At 37.8% G+C, this 21,522-nt stretch overlaps 2 protein-coding genes across 2 annotated transcripts; one reads left to right on the forward strand and one right to left on the reverse strand.

The window, feature by feature from the left end:
- The first annotated feature begins 21 nt into the window (after positions 1 to 21).
- Positions 22 to 12,614, forward strand: LOC111324108 (nuclear pore complex protein Nup54). The gene is made up of 13 exons (XM_022927604.2): positions 22 to 294; positions 2,379 to 2,489; positions 2,695 to 2,918; positions 3,528 to 3,715; positions 4,178 to 4,280; positions 4,709 to 4,802; positions 5,452 to 5,506; positions 5,736 to 5,829; positions 6,553 to 6,660; positions 8,599 to 8,666; positions 9,230 to 9,281; positions 9,938 to 10,057; positions 11,184 to 12,614. Exons 1-13 carry the CDS (start codon positions 51 to 53, stop codon positions 11,298 to 11,300), a joined length of 1,578 nt encoding a protein of 525 aa, XP_022783339.1. The 5' UTR covers positions 22 to 50; the 3' UTR covers positions 11,301 to 12,614.
- A 288-nt stretch (positions 12,615 to 12,902) lies between these two features.
- LOC111324109 (bone morphogenetic protein 2) lies at positions 12,903 to 15,190 on the reverse strand. The gene is made up of 2 exons (XM_022927605.2): positions 14,603 to 15,190; positions 12,903 to 14,479 (listed from the first exon to the last, which is right to left on the reverse strand). Exons 1-2 carry the CDS (start codon positions 14,853 to 14,855, stop codon positions 13,614 to 13,616), a joined length of 1,119 nt encoding a protein of 372 aa, XP_022783340.1. The 5' UTR covers positions 14,856 to 15,190; the 3' UTR covers positions 12,903 to 13,613.
- Positions 15,191 to 21,522: the final 6,332 nt, after the last annotated feature.

Below are 21,522 nucleotides of genomic sequence, written 5' to 3' on the forward strand. Positions count from 1 at the left end.
ATTCCAAGTGTCTTTGAACGCCTGGCATTTTCTACTTTTCGTTTGAAGAAATGTCGTTGTTCGGTGCTGTCAGTCAACCCTCCACAGGTGTGGGGTTTTCTTTTGGAACTCCTTCTAGCACAGCTATAGGGTTTAGTACCTTTGGATCGAGTCAACAGGGAAATACGGCAAATAAGCCATTATTTGGCACAACGAACTTTGGTACCAATACTGCTGCCAGCTTTGGTGCAGTACCTACAACGACAGGTTCAGTGTTTAGTTTCGGTGCAAAGACTACCGCCTCTTCTACTATAGGTATATTCGTAGATTATTTCTTCTCCCATTATTATGCGGGGTGGTTAGTGATGCAAATATGTTTTTGAACTTTTTTCAGGTCTTTGCCTTTTTTTTGTTGAAATTTAATTCGATAGAAATTGCAAGTGAAATGGAGAGACAATCATGAACTTCTTCTTAGAGATATAAAAAATTGTCCTGTGTGCACATGACCAATTTTCACAATCCACTGGCCTGTGACTCACCTGGCATACAATTGCATTGCACATCGGTAAAGGGTATTTTACTTGTTTGTTTTAAAACCTAACTAAGTGAGAAACTAGATCGGGTGAATGAGATTATAAGAACATTTTAAGATTTTAACAGGCATGAAATCTTAGGGTAGTTACAAATACAAAGACCCCGAAAATGAAGACCTAAGACCCCCTATGAAAATGAAGACCCATTACGAAAACGAAGACACCCTTACGAAAACGAAGACCCATTACCAGGGCTTGACACTAACTTTTCAACTTACTAGCCAAGTGGCTAGTAACATCTTAGATGTTTTTAGATGTTACAACAATTTCAGTCTGTTTACTAGCCAAACTGGCTAGTGGAAACTGAAAACCACTAGCCAAAACTGAATTTCTACTAGTCTGTGGCTAGTGGGCTACCATTAGTGTCGAGCCCTGATTGTGAAAACAAAGACCCATTACGGAAAAATTAAAACAAAAAAAATGATAAAGCAATACAGAAACAAGACACCTGAATTCTTTGCCGGCAAAAACCACAGGGAGTAATGGTGTTTTAGTTATGTGTCTTTGTGTGTTTGTGTTTGTGATGGGTCTTCGTTTTCGTAGAGGGTCTTCGTTTTTGTAGGGGGTCTTCATTTTCGTAATGGGTCTTCATTTTCGTAATGGGTCTTTGTTTTCATAATGGGTCTTTGTTTTCATAATGGGTCTTTGTTTTCGTAATGGGTCTTCATTTTCATAGGGGGTCTTCATTTTTGTAGAGGGTCTTAGGTACCTGTTTTCACACTATTACTCCCTGTGGTTTTTGCCGGCAAATAATTCAGGTGTCTTGTTTCTGTATTGCTTTATTGTTTTTATTGTTTTTGTAATAGGTCTTCGTTTTTGTAATGGGTCTTCGTTTTCACGGGGGGTCTTCATTTTTGTAATGGGTCTTCGTTTTTGTAGTGGGTCTTACGTCTTTATTTTCGGGGTCTTCATTTTCGTAACTACCAAATCTTGGTTTGTGCTGTACAGTCAAAGTTTGAGTTAAGTACTAGGCTTGAACAATTCAAGGATCAATGAGAGGATATTACCATAATTTTTGGCTGTTTACCCACACAGCCCATTACCCACACCGGCCAATTATTGCATGCAGCGAAAAAAAAAGGTCAACAGATTACCCGCACGAGTGGATAACCGGCATCTTAAAAGCAAAAGAAATTTGTACAAAAATGCTCTAGAATTCACAACGTTTCATACTTGACAGAATGCGAATTTGTGGCCACATTTTGAATGAACGATCGTTCAGTGCCATGTTGATTTGTTGATTTCTTGAAAAAATCAATATCTCCCTTTCTACTGGGCCTAACAAGTCATTAAAAATGGGAAAATTCTCTTCAGCTCAAGCTAGTATTAACTGGAAATTTGTTACTGGTGTGCCAGTTATCCTTGGTTTATTTTTGTCGCCATCAAGGTTTTGTTTACATGCGTGTCGATAAAAATTTGTTCGTCGCGCAACTAATTATGCATGAAATAAACTTGACTCGGCATCATGTTTTCGTGCCACTCTGTGGCATTCTTATTACTACAATAAAATTCATCTGAGAGGTGGAAACACAGTTAGGTGAGAATTTTTTTCAATTCAACTACCAGCAGATTTCAAAATTGTCACATAACCTGCACCTCCCTATTACCCAGTGGCATTTGTTTAAGGCAAAATCAACAGATTACCCATGAGTAAACAGCCAGAAATTATTGTATATTTTATTCTTTATTAGGCAAATGGAAATAGTGTTCCAAAACATTGTACAAGACTGAAATAATTTTGTTCTTTGATAGCATACAACATTCAGTATGAAACTGTTCAGCTAATTAAAGTGTATTTGCTATCAGGTTTTGGATCAGCAGTCACTTCATCTGCTCCATCTTTAGGAGGGACTCTTACAACTGGTTTTGGAACAACACAAGGACTTGGCTCTACAGCCTTTGGTCAACCTGCAACAGGTGCTGTTTTTTAACTTTTCAAAACAATTGAACATTGACAAAGTAACTTTCTATGATTTTTTGTTGCACGTTTAGTGCAACAAAGAATTGTTACAAGTGTAGGTATAATCTTGCAACTTTTAAAGATTATGAAAGATAAACTAGATATCTGGTACTCCACTTCTTCAAAACTTGTCTTTTGACTTTTTTATGTATTTTTTATCAGGGTTATTTTCACAGCAGAGTAACCAGCCAGTACCTAACCAACAAGTGGCACCCTTAGCCCAGCTGGCTGTTGCTTTATCTCAGCCTCAGATATATGGTGACGAAAGAGATGGCATTATTGCCAAGTTGAACCAGTTACAAGCATATTGGGGAACTGGAAAGGGGTTTTACAACCAACAAAGTGCAGTTGACTTCACACCACAAAATCCATTTTGTCACTTTAAGGTAAGAAGTGCCTCACAAGGAACAGTTTGGGTCTGTTTATAAGTTTATAAGTCAAAACATTTAAGTTTGACTATACATGAATTTATTATGAATCCACTTCAATCAGGGCCAGTAAGCAAAGGCTGTTGGTTCGTAAAATTTCGGAGTTCATTTTCAAGATGGTGTGATGTAGGAAGAGGTGTTAGAGAGATTCTCTCATTTTAATTCTTTGTTTTCAAAGATGGTTCTAACTCTTGGCAGCTGCCTGATTGTTGGATGTCATAAGTTTTCAGGGTCACTAATAAGAACTCCTCCTTGTTGAAAAAAGCAAAAAAAAAAAGAAAGAAAGAAAGAAAGAAAACAAAAATAAAATATAAGAAATTGTAAGACCTGGGATATGTTGCCCAGACTGAATGCCAGGGTTTAAATAAGATGTTCCGGTCTAGTCCTTAAGCAGAGGTTTTAAAGCCTGCAGTGCACCTTTAGCATTGTTGTTGAGACTGGATCTTGGATTCTCCTTAATACTGGGTATCTATGAAGATTTGCATAACAGGGACAAAGGTTTCAGCTTATCATATAATACCAAACGGATGTATAACTTGCACCATGTTTGATGGATTTATTTTAAAGGTTGTAGGCTACAGTCGTCTCCCTATGGCCTGTAATGAGGATGGCCATTTATCTCTTGAAATAAAGAAGAAAGAAAGTGATGTTCGTGCTATACAGCAAGGGATTGTAGATGGACTTCACAAGTGTCTTGGAAGTAAACCTACCATTATGGTTTGTATTGATGGCATAAAACCTCTGCCAGATGACAGGTAAACTACATAACCTTTTTGGTTTTACCTTGCTTTCATACCTACTGAACTAATGAACTGAGCTAAATGCCACCAACTACTTTTAGATGCATGTCTGTGGTACTACCTAGAGTAGCAATCAACATCATCGCTCTGATGAAGGGCTAATGCTCAAAACGTCAGCTTTTTTATTCGTTACGGTGGCCAATTTACAATTTCAACTTAGTTGATATAACCAAACATCAAAAGCACTCACTGCACAGAACAAGAAAGAACGATAACCTTATTACAGTGATTTCAGTTGTTTTCTGATCTAAGGACACACTGCATTATGAATGTACATTGTATGGTCATGTGCCTCATGTAGGCTCATACACAAGCAGCTGTTTCATAATGACCTATGAGTAGTAGTTTAGTAAGTACTCCAAGCCAGTGCACAGAATGCACGAGGTACATGTTTGTTGTTTGCTGCATTTTCATCAGGTCTGAAGTGGTGATGTATGTTGTCGAGAGACATCCAAATGGTTCCTCTAGAACTATACCAGCCACAGATGTCTTTTCACATCTCAATCAGGCCACCATTAAGGTAATAGACTTAAGGTTTCCTTCCTTCCCTCACCAATGAAATTCATAGTGTTATGAGTATGTACTGGATGTTATTGAAAATTACACTTGGCAAGTCGTAGGCAAACAATAAAGCATACTTAGGGAGTAGTTGTCAGTAATGCAGAAAGGTTCACTGCTCGTCTTTTTTGGGGGGCCTATCACACAACATTTGAAAGACTACTGACCATACTCAACCAGAAAACAATCATTGCATATCAACCATTTTATTGTCTAAGATTGGCAGTGCATACTATGAGCTATTTATTTTAACAATGATTGTCTTGAAGTGTTGCAGAAGGAGTGTTCTGCTTAATGTTGTTTTAAGTCTTGGAATACGTTTTGTTACGACAAATTTTGCAAGGAATTTAAATGGATGATTGATCCCTTAAATCTTAAACACATTTTCAGGCTCAGCTGAATAGCCTTGGAGTTGTCAATGTGTTATTGAAAACAAGCCTGTCCCCATCTCAACTGCAACAATACCTGGACAACCCTCCTGTTGGTGTGTAACTAAATAGTATATTAATTTTATGTTTCCATAATTTGTATTCCTAATCATCAGCATTCATGCAACTTACTCAGACTCAGTGTCAGCTTTACAGTTATCATATTGTACTCAAAAGAAAGAGTGCCACAGATTAAAGAGTTAACATAAAATTGCTCAAAATTTGAAGAATAAAGAAGTGTCCATCCAAGTATTAGGAATTTATAAATGGTAAGGTTGCTAATTTACTGCAGCAGCCATATCATTTGTACAAGTTAGCTAAGTAAATCAGAGTATGTAGGGCAAGGCTGGATGTCATTGTCTTGTGCACCTATTGATGATGGTGATGACATGATCGTTACAATTCTGCTCATTATAATGCTGGTCATGATCGTTACAATACACCAAATCCAAATAAGGCGTCCAATTTGAATTGCCATTGTTCTGGACTTACTAGCCTCTCACACAGTCATGCGATAATCCTTTTGTGTTTCCACGTCAAGACGAGGCTAGTAAGTCCAAAACAATGGTAATTCAAATTGGACGTCATATTTCAATTTGGTGAGTATGCTGGTCATGATCATTTTTTTCTGTGAGACACCTGATGAAAAATGACTTGGTGAGGTAAAAGTTGCTGCATTATACATGTATGATCATTTTCCCATAGGAATAGACTCCTTGCTGTGGGAGCAAGCGAAAAAGGACAATCCAGATCCTGAAAGGTATCAATTTACATCTATTGTACATATAACTAACAACACCAACCTGTGTGGAATAACTACTTCCACAGCTGTGGAAGATGTCCGTTATTCTGCAAGTCTGTTCGATAGAAGGCAAAAAATGATTGATGGCGTTAAAGTGACCAATCATCAGTTGGACAGGGGAAATTATGTAACTCCCCTAACAAATCCTCTGAAATGTAATAATCGCATATTGTCAATTACATTCAAGGTTGATTCCGATGGCAATCACAGGATTTAGTGAACTGAAAAAACGCCAAAAGCTTCAAGAACAGGAAACGTTACAGCATCACAAGCGTCTCTCTGTGAGTTAACAAATTTCTCAGTAACTTGACATTGTAACCAAGGGGAAGGGTTCGCTTTGTTTACTTAGGAAGTTAAACAGTGCATTTCACTTCTTGTCCTTTTCTATATAAGGAAAAAATAGAAATTCTATTTGGAAAAAGCTTCAGTGCATGTCGGTTTGGAACATTCTGTAAGCAGGTTATTATCTGAAATGACTCAGTCGTCGCATTTTTATTATTTTTTATCATTATTTTTTATAATGTGGTTAAGTTTTGAGTCTTTTTTCTCTTAGAATCAAAGCTTCAACTAGATGGCTTGTGTGTATGATAAGTAATCAGTATGTTTCTGCATGTATTTCGAGAATAATTGTCAAAATATTTGATGTGCTGGTTTAGTTTTCTCCTGAACAATTAAACTACTGGAAACGATTTGCATATTTCATGCTCAGTCAATAAGTATAGATGAAGCAGTCTTGGCTGACATATTGTTTTAGTAAATTACATGCCTCATCAAAGTCTTGTTATTAGTTTCTGCTTTTTTTATTTGATCGGCTTTCTTTTTATTCTCAACTAGTAAACTTTTCCCAAAGGATGACTTGCCACTCACCACAACAGAAATAGTTTCTGTCAATTGTTTGTTTCTTGTTAGATTCGTATTCATCATGTTGGCAAGTAAAGCAGGCTGGCTATATCAGTTTCTTTCGACCATTATGGCATTTTTACTCTCTCTTTTTTTTCCTTCAGCTTATACGCGAAGAGATTGCAGAGTTACAACATAATCACGGCACAACCATGGCTAAACTGGCACAATTTAAAAGAAAACATCTAGAATTAAGTCACCGCATACTGGAGGTAAGATGCTTCTTACTAAGCTTTTAATCCAAGTCACATTTAATTCGAAATTCACAACTCAAGGTGAATACAAACCTATACTTTCCTTCAATGGTAAAGAAACTATTGAAACATAGTTTAATAAAATGTTGTAAATTTTCTTTGATTCGTGACATATCTGCTGCTATCCAGACCTTAAAGAAAAGCTCAGTTTTCAACACTGATCATTCACAGGTTTTCTGCTTACAAGTGATTCATGGTATTTGGTGATCTCTAAATTTCGTTAAAAATGCTTTTTTAAAGCGCAGGGAGGAGATACTCTTTGAAAAATTTTTCTGTCGCATTAAACTGAGACAAAGAGTGCTTACTATTCTTGTTGTTAAGTACAAATTGTTGATTTGAAATGATCTAAGTCACTAAGTCAATTTTTTTGACATGCAAAACTAATTTTCTAAAACATGAAGGCCGTAGAAAGAAAAGATAAGAGACAAAGGACAAATTTAAATCAAGATAGGACGAAGATGGCTTAGGATGGGGAAATTGAAAAGTGATTATTATGGTAATGATAATGATCGTGCACGAACAATGATACTGTTCATGCATCAAAAATGTCGTCACCTTCACGGATCTTGTTAATATGATACAAGATTTTAAGTGGATCCCAAAAAAGAAACAGATATTGAACTGCAGGATGCAATTTGACGTAAATTTATCATTGCGGGGAACTTTTTACCAAACTAAGAAAAAGTGAAAACAGTAACTAAATTGTATCAATTTATTACCGACAGTGTAGGTCATACAGTTTATTACCGACAGTGTAGGTCGTACAGTTTATTACCGACAGTGTAGGTCATACAGTTTATTACCGACAGTGTAGGTCGTACAGTTTATTACCGACAGTGTAGGTCATACAGTTTATTACCGACAGTGTAGGGCATACAGTTTATTACCGACAGTGTAGGTCATACAGTTTATTGCCGACAGTGTAGGGCATACAGTTTATTACCGACAGTGTAGGGCATACAGTTTATTACCGACAGTGTCGGGCATACAGTTTATTGCCGACAGTGTAGGTCGTACAGTTTATTACCGACAGTGTAGGGCATACAGTTCACTACCGACAGTGTAGGTCATACAGTTTATCGCCGACAGTGTAGGTCGTACAGTTTATTACCGACAGTGTAAGTCATACAATCTTTATGACAACCCGTTCATTTTACGGAAAAATTCGTTAAATCTTATTTGTGCGTGAAAAAGGTTCAATTGTGAGAACAAAATGGTCGGATACTTGGCTGTAAACCGGGTTATGTCAAACGTGTCCTCTTCAATGTTGCCGAGAGTCTGTCCAGCAATAGATAAGGGATGACGTCATAATGTGGTCAGAACAAGCGTATTACTGATGTTCTCAACACATTTTGACATATGTCATCGCTTACTTTACAGAATCGCGGCAACGTGGAGTCTATTTGTTTTAGATGATAAAGAAACAAAATGTTGTAAATGGTGAAGTCATCTATGCGTCTGTCCAATAGATCAAAAGTTAGAACCCAATTAAAGTGCGTGTAGGATTCAGTTTATTGTATAAATTATAACAGAGTTGTCTTCTGTTGCCACAAGAAGGTTGGTTCATATTTACATACCAGAGACGTAATCTATTTTCTCAGATGAGATTGAGAGGAGAAAATAGCTGACACCAGTTTTTGGCGTTGACGAATTTTCGTGCGTAAAAGTGTAATTGGTATGGAGTTGAACGCGGAAAATAAAATGTTACCGGAGATACATCTCTTTTGTCGAAACGTTAAAGAGTGGGACAAAGGCCGAATGTAGAGGAAAGGTTATTACGCACAAAGATTCGTTCCGCCTAGCCTGCCTAGTCATCTCTTTACTAGGGAAAATTGTATTCTCTTATATGTACGTAACCTGTCAATGTTGAAATATAAACGTTTTTGTAAAAATTAGGTTATGATAAAACAGGAATGTCTTCGGAAGAGTGGCTACTCAGTACAGGCAGACGAGGAACAGCTCAGGTCAGTTTTAAGGCATATACCATTTTTAGTGGAGGGAGTCTTTGACACTTGTGTGTAAAAATGGCAGTTTTATTTATGGTTCGTCAAGGAAGAAACATCTTTATCTTTTCTGAAACTTGTACGTTGACACACCCCCACCCCACCTCCCCTGACTATTGTATTATATTATGAGTCAGGAAGGAGTTTAAGATAATGACCTACGGGTCCAATCTTACATTATTTGGACAAAGTGGTGATTTGGCGTCACCTGAGTGCAAAACTATGGCCCTGAATATCATAGAGGCTCTGGATATTAGTAAAATCAAACAAATTTTCACCACGTAAGCCAATTTTTCCGGTTCCAGGTTGAAACATTTTTACGCAATTCATTAAAGAACATGTAGAGCAACAAAATGCGGTAACTCTTTGTTTTTCATGTATTCTCCAATTTCTGGTGCGTGGATATCAATTATACCAAGTTTTTAAAAATTTTGAAAGGAAAAATCCTTTATAGGAAACTGCCTTAATTATTTAGTGTTTCGCTTTCATTCCCTTCAACTTGTTTCTTTATTCTTTAACGTTAGAGTACAACTTGAATACCTGCAGGCGGAGTTGAATGCACCTTCTCAATTCAAGGCAAGTCCGCAGCAAATTAATCCCTAGCCCAAACATCAAATTGTCACAAGTGTATATGCTGTATGATAACATTTGCACCGAAAATTCACACCGCTAGTGTTACAACTCAATCATTAGTGCAAATTTCAGTGTTAGTGGAAGTATCATTAACAGTGAATCTACTAATTATTGATAAGATATGGATTGGGGATCATGGAATGATCACAAAACAAAGACTGCATCCTATCATCAGGGTATGGAATAGAGATCGATATGATCGGGGTACTACCCATGGTCCCTCGCGCTTCGGGCTCCTTTGAAAGAGGTTTACGAGGAGTCAGGAAACACATAGCGAGTATAAATCGGCCAGGTTGAAAGGTTCTGCCGTAAAGGGATACTTGGTAGTTTTATACCCGTTAGGTGTTGTTGGGCTGTCATTACTTAGTTTACCGTGTAAAATTAAACTCTTTGCCGCAGTTTTTCCTTTCTTCGGCATGAATTCCCTGGGTCTGAAAAATCTCATCTTGATCAAGTCGTTTGTCTTGATGTATTGAAACGGCTGCAAATAAATTCCAAGCTATTGTGCTGGAAGTTCTCTCTTGGATGCTTTATAAAATTTCGCTTTTGATAATTGAGTGTACATCCAGCACCGTGAAAATACCGCCTTGTTTTCATAGGCTCGTTTAAATGAGATGATGTCACAGATCCGCTTACGGCAGAGCCAAGTTGGAGAAAGACTGGCGCGAGCGGACGGCAGATATGTTGTGGAAGGCGCTGTTCAGGACCAACTTAAACAAGTGAGAGAGTTTAACACCAATATTCCCTAAATGTTTAAAAATAAATAACTTGAACCCGTCATATAACATATATTTATCTAGGACTTCAGACATAAACAAACATAAATAAGAAGAATGATTGTTGCTGAGTGAACAATAAGGTAAGGGCCCAAAGAGGCAAAAAATACTGCACGGCGCTTTCACTGGCCTGCGCCAGGCAGACGGTTAGTCATTCATGTAACTCTCTGCGTTATTCGATATTGCACCAGAGAGGGGTGGAAGGAAGAAAGGTCAGTATGGGAAATCATTTCACTCAGTGTGCTCGGCTTGACTAAGTCTATGCTTTTTCTCCTACTACCTTCTACTTCGCTATACGTTACATTTCTCTCTTTCACTTTACCCTACTCTACCCCAAACTCTGCTTTTTTCTGCCACATTCTGCTTTCCCCTTCCCTTATATGCTCCGTTCTCTACTTTGCTCAGGTATTGTGTATACTTAACTGTATTCTGCTTTATTGTTCTTTGATGACAAGAGACACTGCATATTACAGCAATTATCAAGTTGGCACTGAATCCCATTTGCACACAATATAAATCGTGCGTCTTGGTGTTAAGTCTAGGAATATAAGGAAAGATTTCATGTGAAGCGTAGGTCGATGCGGTTAGTGGTGATGTTAGGTTGAATGCGAAATAGTGACTTTACCAATCTAACCAAATTCAGTGTCAGTGCTCAATACACACCCCTACTACATTAAGTTTGATTTCGTAATGCTTAAAAAATAATAATAACTTCAGAATCGATAAAACTCTCAAGGCGATAATTGTGCCTTGCGGGATTTCCAAATAAACAGGAAAACAATTATAAAGAGGTCATGAGATTGCTAGCAATAATTTCAGTTTTAATTGTTATTTAACAAGATGATTGCAACTGTTGTGTTCTTGATATTACTGAGCTGGAGTTTTGTTAAGGGCTTTGTGTTATTGCCTGACTAAAGTTGCTGCTTGTACCTTACACAGCTCAAGATCATGTCATGTGTTTGAGTCAACTTAAACTTCACATTTAAGTTGCAGTTGTTCTGGTCTATATATGCTGGCGTTGTAGTAATTTTGTATAAAATTTTTTGTGAACACGTGTTGTTTATTGCAGCATCTTGAGCGTCAACAGTTAGGCCTGATGCACCTTATAACCATCATAAAAGATGATCTTCAGGACTTGGCCACCACTGAACGAGGACTCAGCGAGCTCCCTTCAACAAGGACATGATCAACACTTACCTAAGTTAACTAAAACATAACTTTTTGACCTTCGGGACTCGTATGCCCGCAACCTTCCTTCAACAAGGACATAATAATTAGTGTTAACTGCTCTTGTTTACGAGTGCACTATCACAGAGAATTTCACATTCCCATACATGTCTTGTCTTCTTTGACGTTAGTCACTACAGTTATTTGTACTGTTAGGCTATACGCGTCGTTATGTTAATAGTGTGGCTAAATGCAATTAGCAGGTATATTGTATTAAGCTACCAATATCTCTAATTCCTTAGGCTTTACCAATTGTCTGTGAGTTTATGCTCATATTGTGACATCTTTTATAGTACAAAAACCTTACTTCTAAGACTTTAAGTTTCGTGCCCGTATCTTCCAAGTTAATCTGGTGTTGCCGATACCATTAAGTAGTGCCCCCAGGCTTGAATGCTCACAAGTGTTCTCGTATTTGACAGTAGAGTGTTGAGGAAAATGCTTCTCTTACAATCACGCTTCTCACTTTTCTTCAATTTTCTTGAGACAGTAGTAGCGTAACTTTGTTGCTGCAGGCGCCTGTCGTCTAGTCTGTTCTTGACCCTTTTGACATCGTCCAAATAAAGCGATCAACTGCGTGAATATGTTTGCTACCAAGAGTAACTTCAAGGTCCACTGGCACCACAAGGCACTAACCTCAAGTACTGGTTTTTATTTTCATTAGTGCTTTTGAGTTACTATGGCGCATATCTTGTTGATAAATACTCACTTCTCTGTCAATCCAGGGGAAATTGTTCTATTAAACAAAGTTATTTTAACGTAACTTTTCAAAATGCTAAAGTTCTTCCTTCAATAGTCTGAGTTTGAAATTCATCTTATCTTTAGTTTGGATATTCCTTACAGATTGGATAAATTACAACTCAACTAGTCGCTCTTTTGCGATTGCAGTGACTTGAATCCATTCTTCCTTTGATTCAAATTTTTCTTCTGAAGTGAAAGATAAGTATGCATGCCAATTTTTATATCAAGGTCCCCCAAACAACATTTGGGTTTAAGTTGTTGAATATAAAATCAGCACTAATGAGAAGAGCACATCTTTCTTTGGAAACAATTGAGTTAGCTGGGCTATGCGTGCAGCCATGCATGGTTAGTGCAAGAAGAAAAGGCTTTTGTGTTGTCGATTGACAATGCTCAAGGCAAGGCCATCTATTTTTACTAACACACAACAGCTACTATTTGTTTAATAATTCTTATAGTAAACTGAAGAGAAAATACCATATACTGGAATTATTTCGAGAATGAAAGTTCAATAAACAGTGACAAGTATGTTTATGCAGCTCTGAAGTATTGTTAGGACGTTTGTGCTGTAAGTCGTTGAAAAACTGCCACTACTTTTTCTGTGAGCTGCATTCTTAGAAAAAACATGAACCTATCACGATTTTCCTCCGCTGTAATGAAGTTAACCTGTAAGTTATCGTTAGAGAGCGGAAAACCCTATATTCCAATCCACAAGGAAGGGAAAGCTCTATTTTTAACACTTCCCACGTTTTTTTGTAACTTAACTTTTTTTTTTCATCCTGTTCCAATATTAGTTTAGTCACCAATAAGACGTCAAACGACAAGCCTCCTAAGTCAACAATTTACTCTTCATTCTCAAGTACAAATATTTTTAACAATGTGAGAACTTGAAATTTTTTTTGGCAAACTGATTTAGACAACATGGTGAAGTGCTTAGCGCAATTATTGGACAATACCAAAAGGAATATGAGCTGTTAGTCTTAGTACGTGATGGCGGGACACTCTTTTTTGCTGGGTTGAAATTTATTAAACTCATGCTTACAGAAGCGTGATATAATAAGTCTGAAATTAATGCAAATTTCAAGAAGAAATAGACATCGGCTCAGTGCCTGACCGGAAATAAATAAAATTGTCTTTGAACAGTAGCAGCCGCTCCAGGCTAGTTATCGGTCATACTTTTAATAGGTTACACTGTTCCATTTATAGCTCCTCTATACTCTTCGTCAACAGATGATTTTCGTAAACCGACGGAAGAGTTGTGTGGTACAAACGAACTTTAGCTAGCGTGTTACACGACCCGAGCAAGACTGACTATTCTGAAAAAAATGTTTGACTTTGTCAATCTTTTGATTAACCTGCCTCGGGTCACAATAATACTCTACTTTAACTGATTCACTATATTCCGATATCGTGTTAGGGTGCGAAACACCTTTTATCAATATAAATATGTTCTTTGACACTTAATTTGTTCTCTGTGCTTTCACTTTAAATCGACTGACATTTACAGACGAGGTTTTTTGGTAAACTATAAACTCTTTTAGCGACAGCCACACGTCGACGCCACCATGCCAGAGTATTCTTTGAGCACAATGCTTCCATCCAGTTCGAAATACATTAAACTCATAGAGTTTAAACTTGTTGGCACACAGCAAGCTGCAGGAATTTTCTTATTCAATCGATGATGCAGTAGGTTTTGTATAATGGCGTGGTTTGATGGATCGTAATATTTATCGATGATTTCTGGACATGCACCCATGCAGTAATAAGCGCTGAATCCTCGAGGCGCTATAATCCATTTGTCCCAGTTTAAGTCACGAAATTTCACAAATAGTTTATGTCTCGCACAGCTATCGTCCCCCACAGATCTGCGCCTTCTGTTCAGCATGCCAGAAGTGTCTTGCTTGTTTTTTCCTTTACCTTTGTTGTGTCTGTCTTCGCCGTTAGGCCTTGTTTCGTTCGGAATCTCACTAAAAGGTCCTGGCGATTTGTCCTTGTCACCTCCGTAAATGACTAGGATCGGCTCTTTCCTACCACCAGTTGCTATGTAGAAATCCGAAGTTGGAATTCCAATTCCTTTGACTGAGATCAACAAACCGAAATTCCGTGATGGCCAAGAACTCCAAAACGACACCGCTGATGTGACGTTCAAGACGATCCAGCCGCCAACTCGGCGACACTTAACATGTTTGGTAGCCACTGTAGTCAGCTTTTTCTTCCAGCTTATGCTGCCTTCAACAGGTCGGCGATTCAAACGATACACTACCACCTTAAAATGTCCATGAGTGTTCTCCAGCTTAGAACGTCTTTTAAATAATCTGAGCTCTGCTTTCTCTATTTGTTCATTGGGTTTAAGCGACGATAAGTTGAAGTAGAAGCGACTCTTGTCGTCGCTGACACTCGTGTCTGCAGTGATAAATAACGAGGTTAACAACGTTACAAATTACCATAATATTCATGCAGTTCAATAATCTACTCATGTAGGTTTCTTCAATGCAAGCTTCTGTATTAGCGAGAATAATTACGTACCTCTGAAGAAGGTTCGTATGGTTTTCCCAGGAGCAGATTTGCCAAACTTAGTGAAGCCCGTCGTGTGAGCTTGTTCCTTATAAAGGTCCATCACATATTTCGGTACCTGAGACCTACTTCTTGACACGCTCGGCTTTTCCTTTATCTCTAACAAGTTCAACAAGTCGCCTTGGAGGTTAGTAATCTCCGCTCCATTTTGTAGTGATACTGGCGTAAAGCACACTAAAAGTAAAATAAAGTTGAAGCAATTCATCTGAGTTCTCTGCGGGATATCGTTGGTACTAGAAGGTTGTTGCAGTCATGGGCTAATCGTCAGTCCGATGTGGCTGGAGTGAATGTTGCACTGATTACTGAAGTATCCAAGTGGTTCATTTGTGACTATATAGCCGCCCACTATATTGTTCACGTGCACGCCCGACATTAGCCAACAGTGCAAGCAGCCACGCTGGAATTATTGCTAACAACCGAATTCAAAATAGCACTCTAAAAATATTCAGTCGTGCCCAGGAAACAAACTAATATTTGGTTAGTTTCCACAAACCGAAAAACCATACATAAAAGGGTTTTTTCCGATAATGGTGTTTGCTGAATTCGTATCGATTACTGTGTGCAATAAACCGATGAAATTGTGGTCACACATCGTTGAGAGTTTAAAAAAATTGTGCATGCTGACTTGTGACATTGCGGTCATTTTGCGGCTGATTGGAGAGTAGTTGAACAGAAGCCACTTCACAATGATGACATTCGTTTAGAAGTTCTCTTAATTAAACGGTAACGACTTGTAAACTGAATAATTCACGAGATTCGTGAAACCTAAAAGTGTAGAAAGAAAACCCACATTTAATTTAAAGGCGTAAGATAGTGCTTGGTTGGAGCGCCTTTTGTTAAACATCGACTGTCTGGGATGACATCATTGTGATAAGGTTCTCAAACAAAATGGGAAGGCGTAATCAAAGGATAACATTGGCTGAATGTGTGCTGCTCTACGTTTCTTGATTATAACGACAAATTACCGAAAAGCGTCCACCTAGACTGGAGCACAAATTACCATATGGCAGGCGACATGAAACAGTGATTGCGTATTGTGATTGTGTAGTTTAATTATTTATGCTAGCTTCATAACAGCAACCCCTTGGCGCGGTGTGGCAGTAACTTCATATCAGTCTTGCAGACAGCCAAATAACCCAAAACGGTATGAAACTGCAATCAGACACAAATTAATTCTTTTGGGGCACCAGCCATCCCACACTTCGTCGTTTGTTTTCTCATATATGGAAGCAGAAAACAACAAAAGCAGTATTGAACAAACTTATCCGAGCGTGGCCAATACTTTAGTGATGTCAGATTAGATATATTTTACTCAGTTATTTAAGTGATCCTCGTTGTTACATCCAATCTACAAGATTAAACTTTGTTATGATCGCTGCAGTTTATTTTAGATGAATGTTACACAACGCCCTCAGCTCTTCCGAGAAATAATAATTTCCTCTGTATAAATCGTGTTCAAAGAAAATACCAAAACAGTTGTCTATTTTGTGGCACGGGTGACAAAGTTTCAAAAGGAGAGGTTCCGTTATGTCTCCACCGTAGTTGGCAGTGTTTTGCAATTTTATTTGTTTATAAGTTGTTTTACGTATGTCCTTCCGTCAGGATGGGGAGTGAGCCATTTTAACGTAATAACATTTCCTTTCTCTGGAGGTGTTCGAGGAAAACTATTGTTATTCATTAAGAATGCACTACGCGAGTGGGTTTGAAATTTTTTCATGATTAAAGTCACAAGATATGGATATTATTTTTGGAGTACTGATAGCCAGATACCAGTACAGTCTTTGTTTTTCGAAAAAAACAAAATCCAACACTAGGGTGCAATATTTGAAATTTTTGTGCAGAGCACTGATTTTAGTGAATATCGTTGTTGGTATGTTTTGGAGAGTTGTGTCGTAACTAAGTCAAAGAATCTTACAGAGATTTGTAGCAGACACCGCGCCTCACTAAGTCCAACAGACGTTTCTAGTATATGGAAAAATCAGCAGAAGCTAATATCAAACCAAATTTTCGACATTTTTAAACTTGAAATTTTATCATTTTCAAGCTATGTTGTCTGTAAGATGTTCGAATGAGTGGAGTTTTTCCAAATGTTTTATTGAGAAAGCAAAGTGTCTACTACCTGCCTGGATCACTAAAAGCTTTAATTAATTCTGTTTACAACAGTCAGCTTCTATCATCTAGAATTGTCTGAATCAATAAATACTGAATATTTTCACTTCTCCTTGATGCCTCTGGGATATAAACCAGCTGTCATGCCAACAACGTCAAAGTCTCCATACTTAATCACTTTCCTACTTTTTTTTCTGCTTTGGAAAACTAGTGTCTCTTGTTAGTAAAATAAAGATCATGTTTAGGTGAATTTATCCTATATCAGAATGCTGTAGATGTACCTAACTTAATGGCCGATAAAGGTTTCTATTTTTATTCGCTACTAAATTTAGTAGAACTTAGCGATTTCCTACACATTTAGCAATGAAATAGCATTTAAAAAAAGCAACGATTTTTCTGGAAATTATTTAATAATTTTTATACAATTACTAACTTCTTCAACTTAAAGAGCTCATGATAATTTCTTTTTAGACCGGCTGTTGTCAGGAAGAATGAGGAGTTTATGTATCAAGATAAGTTGTTTTTATTTAACCAAATTTGGACAGAACGTTGTACGGTATGCTTAAAGCCAAAGTCTGTTGATGACATCGACGGAACACGTCCATTAAGAAATAAGAAACGATTCGTAAGAAACTTAAGGCCGGTTGTTTAGTCTAGCCAAGTTGAGCTGCCGATTTCAGACCAGCAGTAGACCTCAAGGCTTCTTTATAAGCGATGAGCTGTTTGAAGCTTTTTTTTTTTTTTCAGTATCAAGTATTCGCTGTAAGCTTTCTTGGTACTGCTTACTGACAAATTCAATATTCAGGTCAATAGTTCGGCTACATTGAGAATGGTTTTGAGCACGGTGTCACCAAACAAACGCTTGACTTAGTTTATGCCCAGGTTTTTATTATCAGTGTCTGTTGGCATGGCAACTTGAGAAAGAAGGACAACCGACAGACATGGCCTATAGTACTTTTTGAGACATGAATCAGGAAAAATACAGTCCTCGGGGGTTTCAGATCCTGCTCTTTTGTTGTCTGACATGAATTCTACGTGTCATGTGGTTAAACGATCTTATGACTGAACAATTTTGGTGTGAACGTAAACTGATAACACATCAGTTCATGTAACTAAACAATTATTTTGTAACTAATGAACTATTACTCATATTAAATAGCTTTTCAGACAACCTTACATGACTTGCAGCTTGAAAGACTAACGGCAGTTTCTAAAAGTGATAGGGACTGGGCCGTCCGATCAATCTTTGTTTATTGTCCTTCATGTCGCAGTAGCGAATCACGTTCAGTTACGTAAAGTAGGTCTTGCATATTAAGTATTTTCCTACGAGATGTTGATTCTTCACAAAATTACGTTCTTCCTAAATTTCCATACATAAAAACAGGTACACTTGATAAGAGATTAAAAGATAAATCGGCGTTTAAAGAGTCACACAAGAATGAGGTAAACAAAAAAGTTGAAGAAGAAAGGGCGTACCCAAGGTACCACTCTTTACCATAAATTAACGAGCTACGTGCTCTCCAAACAAATTCTCTAGTTATAAATTCAGTGCGTAGGATGGAAATTAGAAGCTGTTTACGCGTGCAGTCACCTTGAAAAAAAAAGAGGTGCTAAACTGATGCTAGAATAGACCACTTTCACAAATGGCTGCCGGATTAATATTCTTTTGTTTAAATTTAAATTAGCCCTTCTGGCCTCGTTCTCCAGTACAAAATTCAAAAGAACACATTATCTCAAGCGAGGCCAGAAGGGCTAATTTAAATTTAAACAAAAGAATATGAATCCGGCAGCCATTTGTGAAAATGCTCTATTTAAAAAGATGAAGGCAGTTCTCTCCTGATAGTCAATTCATGTGTGTATGCTACTTAACGTGCATCTCTCCGAGTTTCTCAAGTGAGTCGCAAAGACGGTGGCCAGCCAAGCACTACACTCACTCTGCCCCTTATTACCCAGTATCCCAGCCACGTATGCCGGCCCTTCCTGTAGGTTAATTCTATTCTTCACCATCAGAAACAACTTCCCAAGAGAGGGAAGTTGTCTGGAGTGGCCTTTGCATTTTTTACCCATTTCACCAGCAGGGGCGACAAAAACCCAAGGAAGGCATGACTGTTGACTGATGAACTGTGGCAAACTCACGCGATATCAAGATGACCTCGAATGTGGTGGTGTTCTAGATCGCCAAACTGAACAGGTGTAGACGACCTGCCTTGATCACAGTGGATGCCAATGATTATGTTTCAATCAATTCGCCTAAGAGAGAATAACGAACGAAAAAAAGGGGAGGGAAAGGAAAAAAAGAAGGAGGAAAGAGTGAAAACTAGACTAATGCTGTAATGGGCTCTGCTCTGCCCGTGTCAGGATTGGGTTCTTTCGGAGAATTATAAACTATTTATAATCTCTTCACTCATGTAAATTTAGAGAATTACTATGTTCAAGGCAAATAAAGTAAGGACTGCATAGTTCTGTTCATGTTGTTTGCACCTTTAATGTCGGGAACTTACGTTTTCAAACTAAACATTTGTTGTAATTTGGATATATCAACAAAGTTGAAATGGTAAATTGGCCACCGTAACGATTACAAAAGCTGACGTTTCGAGCGTTAGCCCTTCGTCGGAGCGAAGGGCTAACGCTCGAAACGTCAGCCTTTGTAATAAATGCTAATGTTTTAGTCTTTTGGAAAAGACTAAAACCCCTGTTTCCATTTGCAGGGAAGAACATTTCGCATCTTTCAAATTAATTTAATGCCTTTTTTTCTGCTCCATGCTGATGACGCAACAGCTTATGCATGTAATCCTAACATCACAGCTTTTTAACTCTTTCTTAACCAAGATCTGAAGAAGCTATACCATCCTTGTTCGTCTCTGATCACTTAAAACAGTCTATAGCAAGACAATCCAAGCTCTGATTCTATATCTGTGATTCTCCAATTAAAATAAATCGTTCTTGAAAACTCTTGATGTTGACATAAAGATCACATATCAGCCACTTTAAAGAAAGTTTATGCCAAGATTGGAGCTCTAAGACGTCTCAAAAAAGTTGTTGGGTACTGATATTGCACTTAAACTGTACAAAGCTTATTAACTGCTACACCTTGAATACTGTAGTTCACTTCTGTGAGGGATCGATAGGAATGTGATCAATAAACTCGAGTCTGCCAACTACTATGCGTTAAAGGCCCTCTTAAATTCAGGTAACAGCTCAGAGTATGGTACTGTCTGTTGTAAATATGAGTATAGAAGGCAGATCAATCTCTAATCTTACTCTTTAATTCAGTGCTCTGAGGAAAATGGGCCTCATCACATCTTTAATCTTTTCGAGTATCATAAGACCCATTATAATTTAGGAATAGTGGTCATAATCTTGTTCAACCCACCTATCATGATCGATATTATCATCACTCATTTACTCAAGAGATATCGTATTTGTTAGTGCAATCAGCTCCAGGCACATATTGAGCAATCAACCACAGGCGGCCCAAGTGTGTGATTTTGGGGTCTAAAGGTCATCGACAAGACTATCTAACAGATCAAGATCGAGTTTAAGCGTAAGCGTGGGCCGTTAAAAAAAAGGAAAAATTAAAAAGAAAAAAAAAAAAAGAAAGAAAAATTAAACGGATAATAGAAGGGAGGAATGTAGCGTGTTGAGTCTCTTTACCTTTTTTCCGTAGCCGCTTTGTCGTTTACAATCCTTTTAACGCTATTTTGGCGACTTTCTTTATAACGCGTGTGGTGCTACTTTTCAACTGTATATAGAAATACAGTTGACAAGTAGCACCACGCTTACGCTTAACTTCGATCTTAATCTGTTAGGTATTCCCGTTAATGACCTTTACATCGCAGCATCACACACACCACGCTTGGGTCGCCTGTGAATCAACAAACTTGAGTGACTTTCGCAAGAAGTGGAGGACATTTTATTTGTCAAACTTAAAGGCCAGCTGCAAACGTAACTACTTACCGATTCAATTTGAAAAAATGAGTAATTTAATATCGATTCCAACTCCTAGAGGACAAAGAGGAAGTATCTTTCTATTAACTGTCAAAGACCGTCAAGGGCTTTAAAATTTTAGCCATCAACCATCAAAATCGGAAAAAAAAATAGCCGCCAACATTTCAATCTACTCTCTCTGAGACCCCCTTAAAATGGGTATCTTGTCAATGTCGTGACGTGTACGTAAAATGAACCTAGCTAACTTTGGTTGATAACTGAAGAACTGTTTTATCGTGATTATCGAACGATTTTGAGAAATATAATACTGAAGTTTCACATAACTGTTAACAATAGCACTTCCTTGACCATTTCTTTGAGCTTGTGAACTCTGACTTAATGATCGCTCTTCCTCTGTGACTGCCAAAAATAATCAAAGAAGAATTAAAGGTTCAAGATTTATGGCAAATAACTAGAAAAATTTTATTGTAGATGTGATAAAATTCTCAAAATTTCCCCAACGGTTTCTTTGTTTCACCAGGGAAGCGTGTGCACGTTCTATTAAAATATACAAATGTCAATCCTATATCAGGGGGTTATCTGTCACGTAATCTTCAAATCACATCAGTAGAAGTGTATGAACGACTTTGGAGTTCTTGTAACGAAAGTACTCACAGATCACGTCACCGTATTTTCATGCGTAAAAACGATCGAAAAAAAAACTAATTCCTTGATCATAAACGATCCATTTTAACCCCTCCTCAAAACCATGTATTTCGAGAATCTGAGGGTCGTATATCGTCACCGTACCGTGGTTTCCATTCCTTTGTCTCAAA

This window comes from Stylophora pistillata, chromosome 9 (assembly GCF_964205215.1).
Source record: "Stylophora pistillata chromosome 9, jaStyPist1.2, whole genome shotgun sequence".
NCBI lineage: Eukaryota > Metazoa > Cnidaria > Anthozoa > Scleractinia > Pocilloporidae > Stylophora > Stylophora pistillata.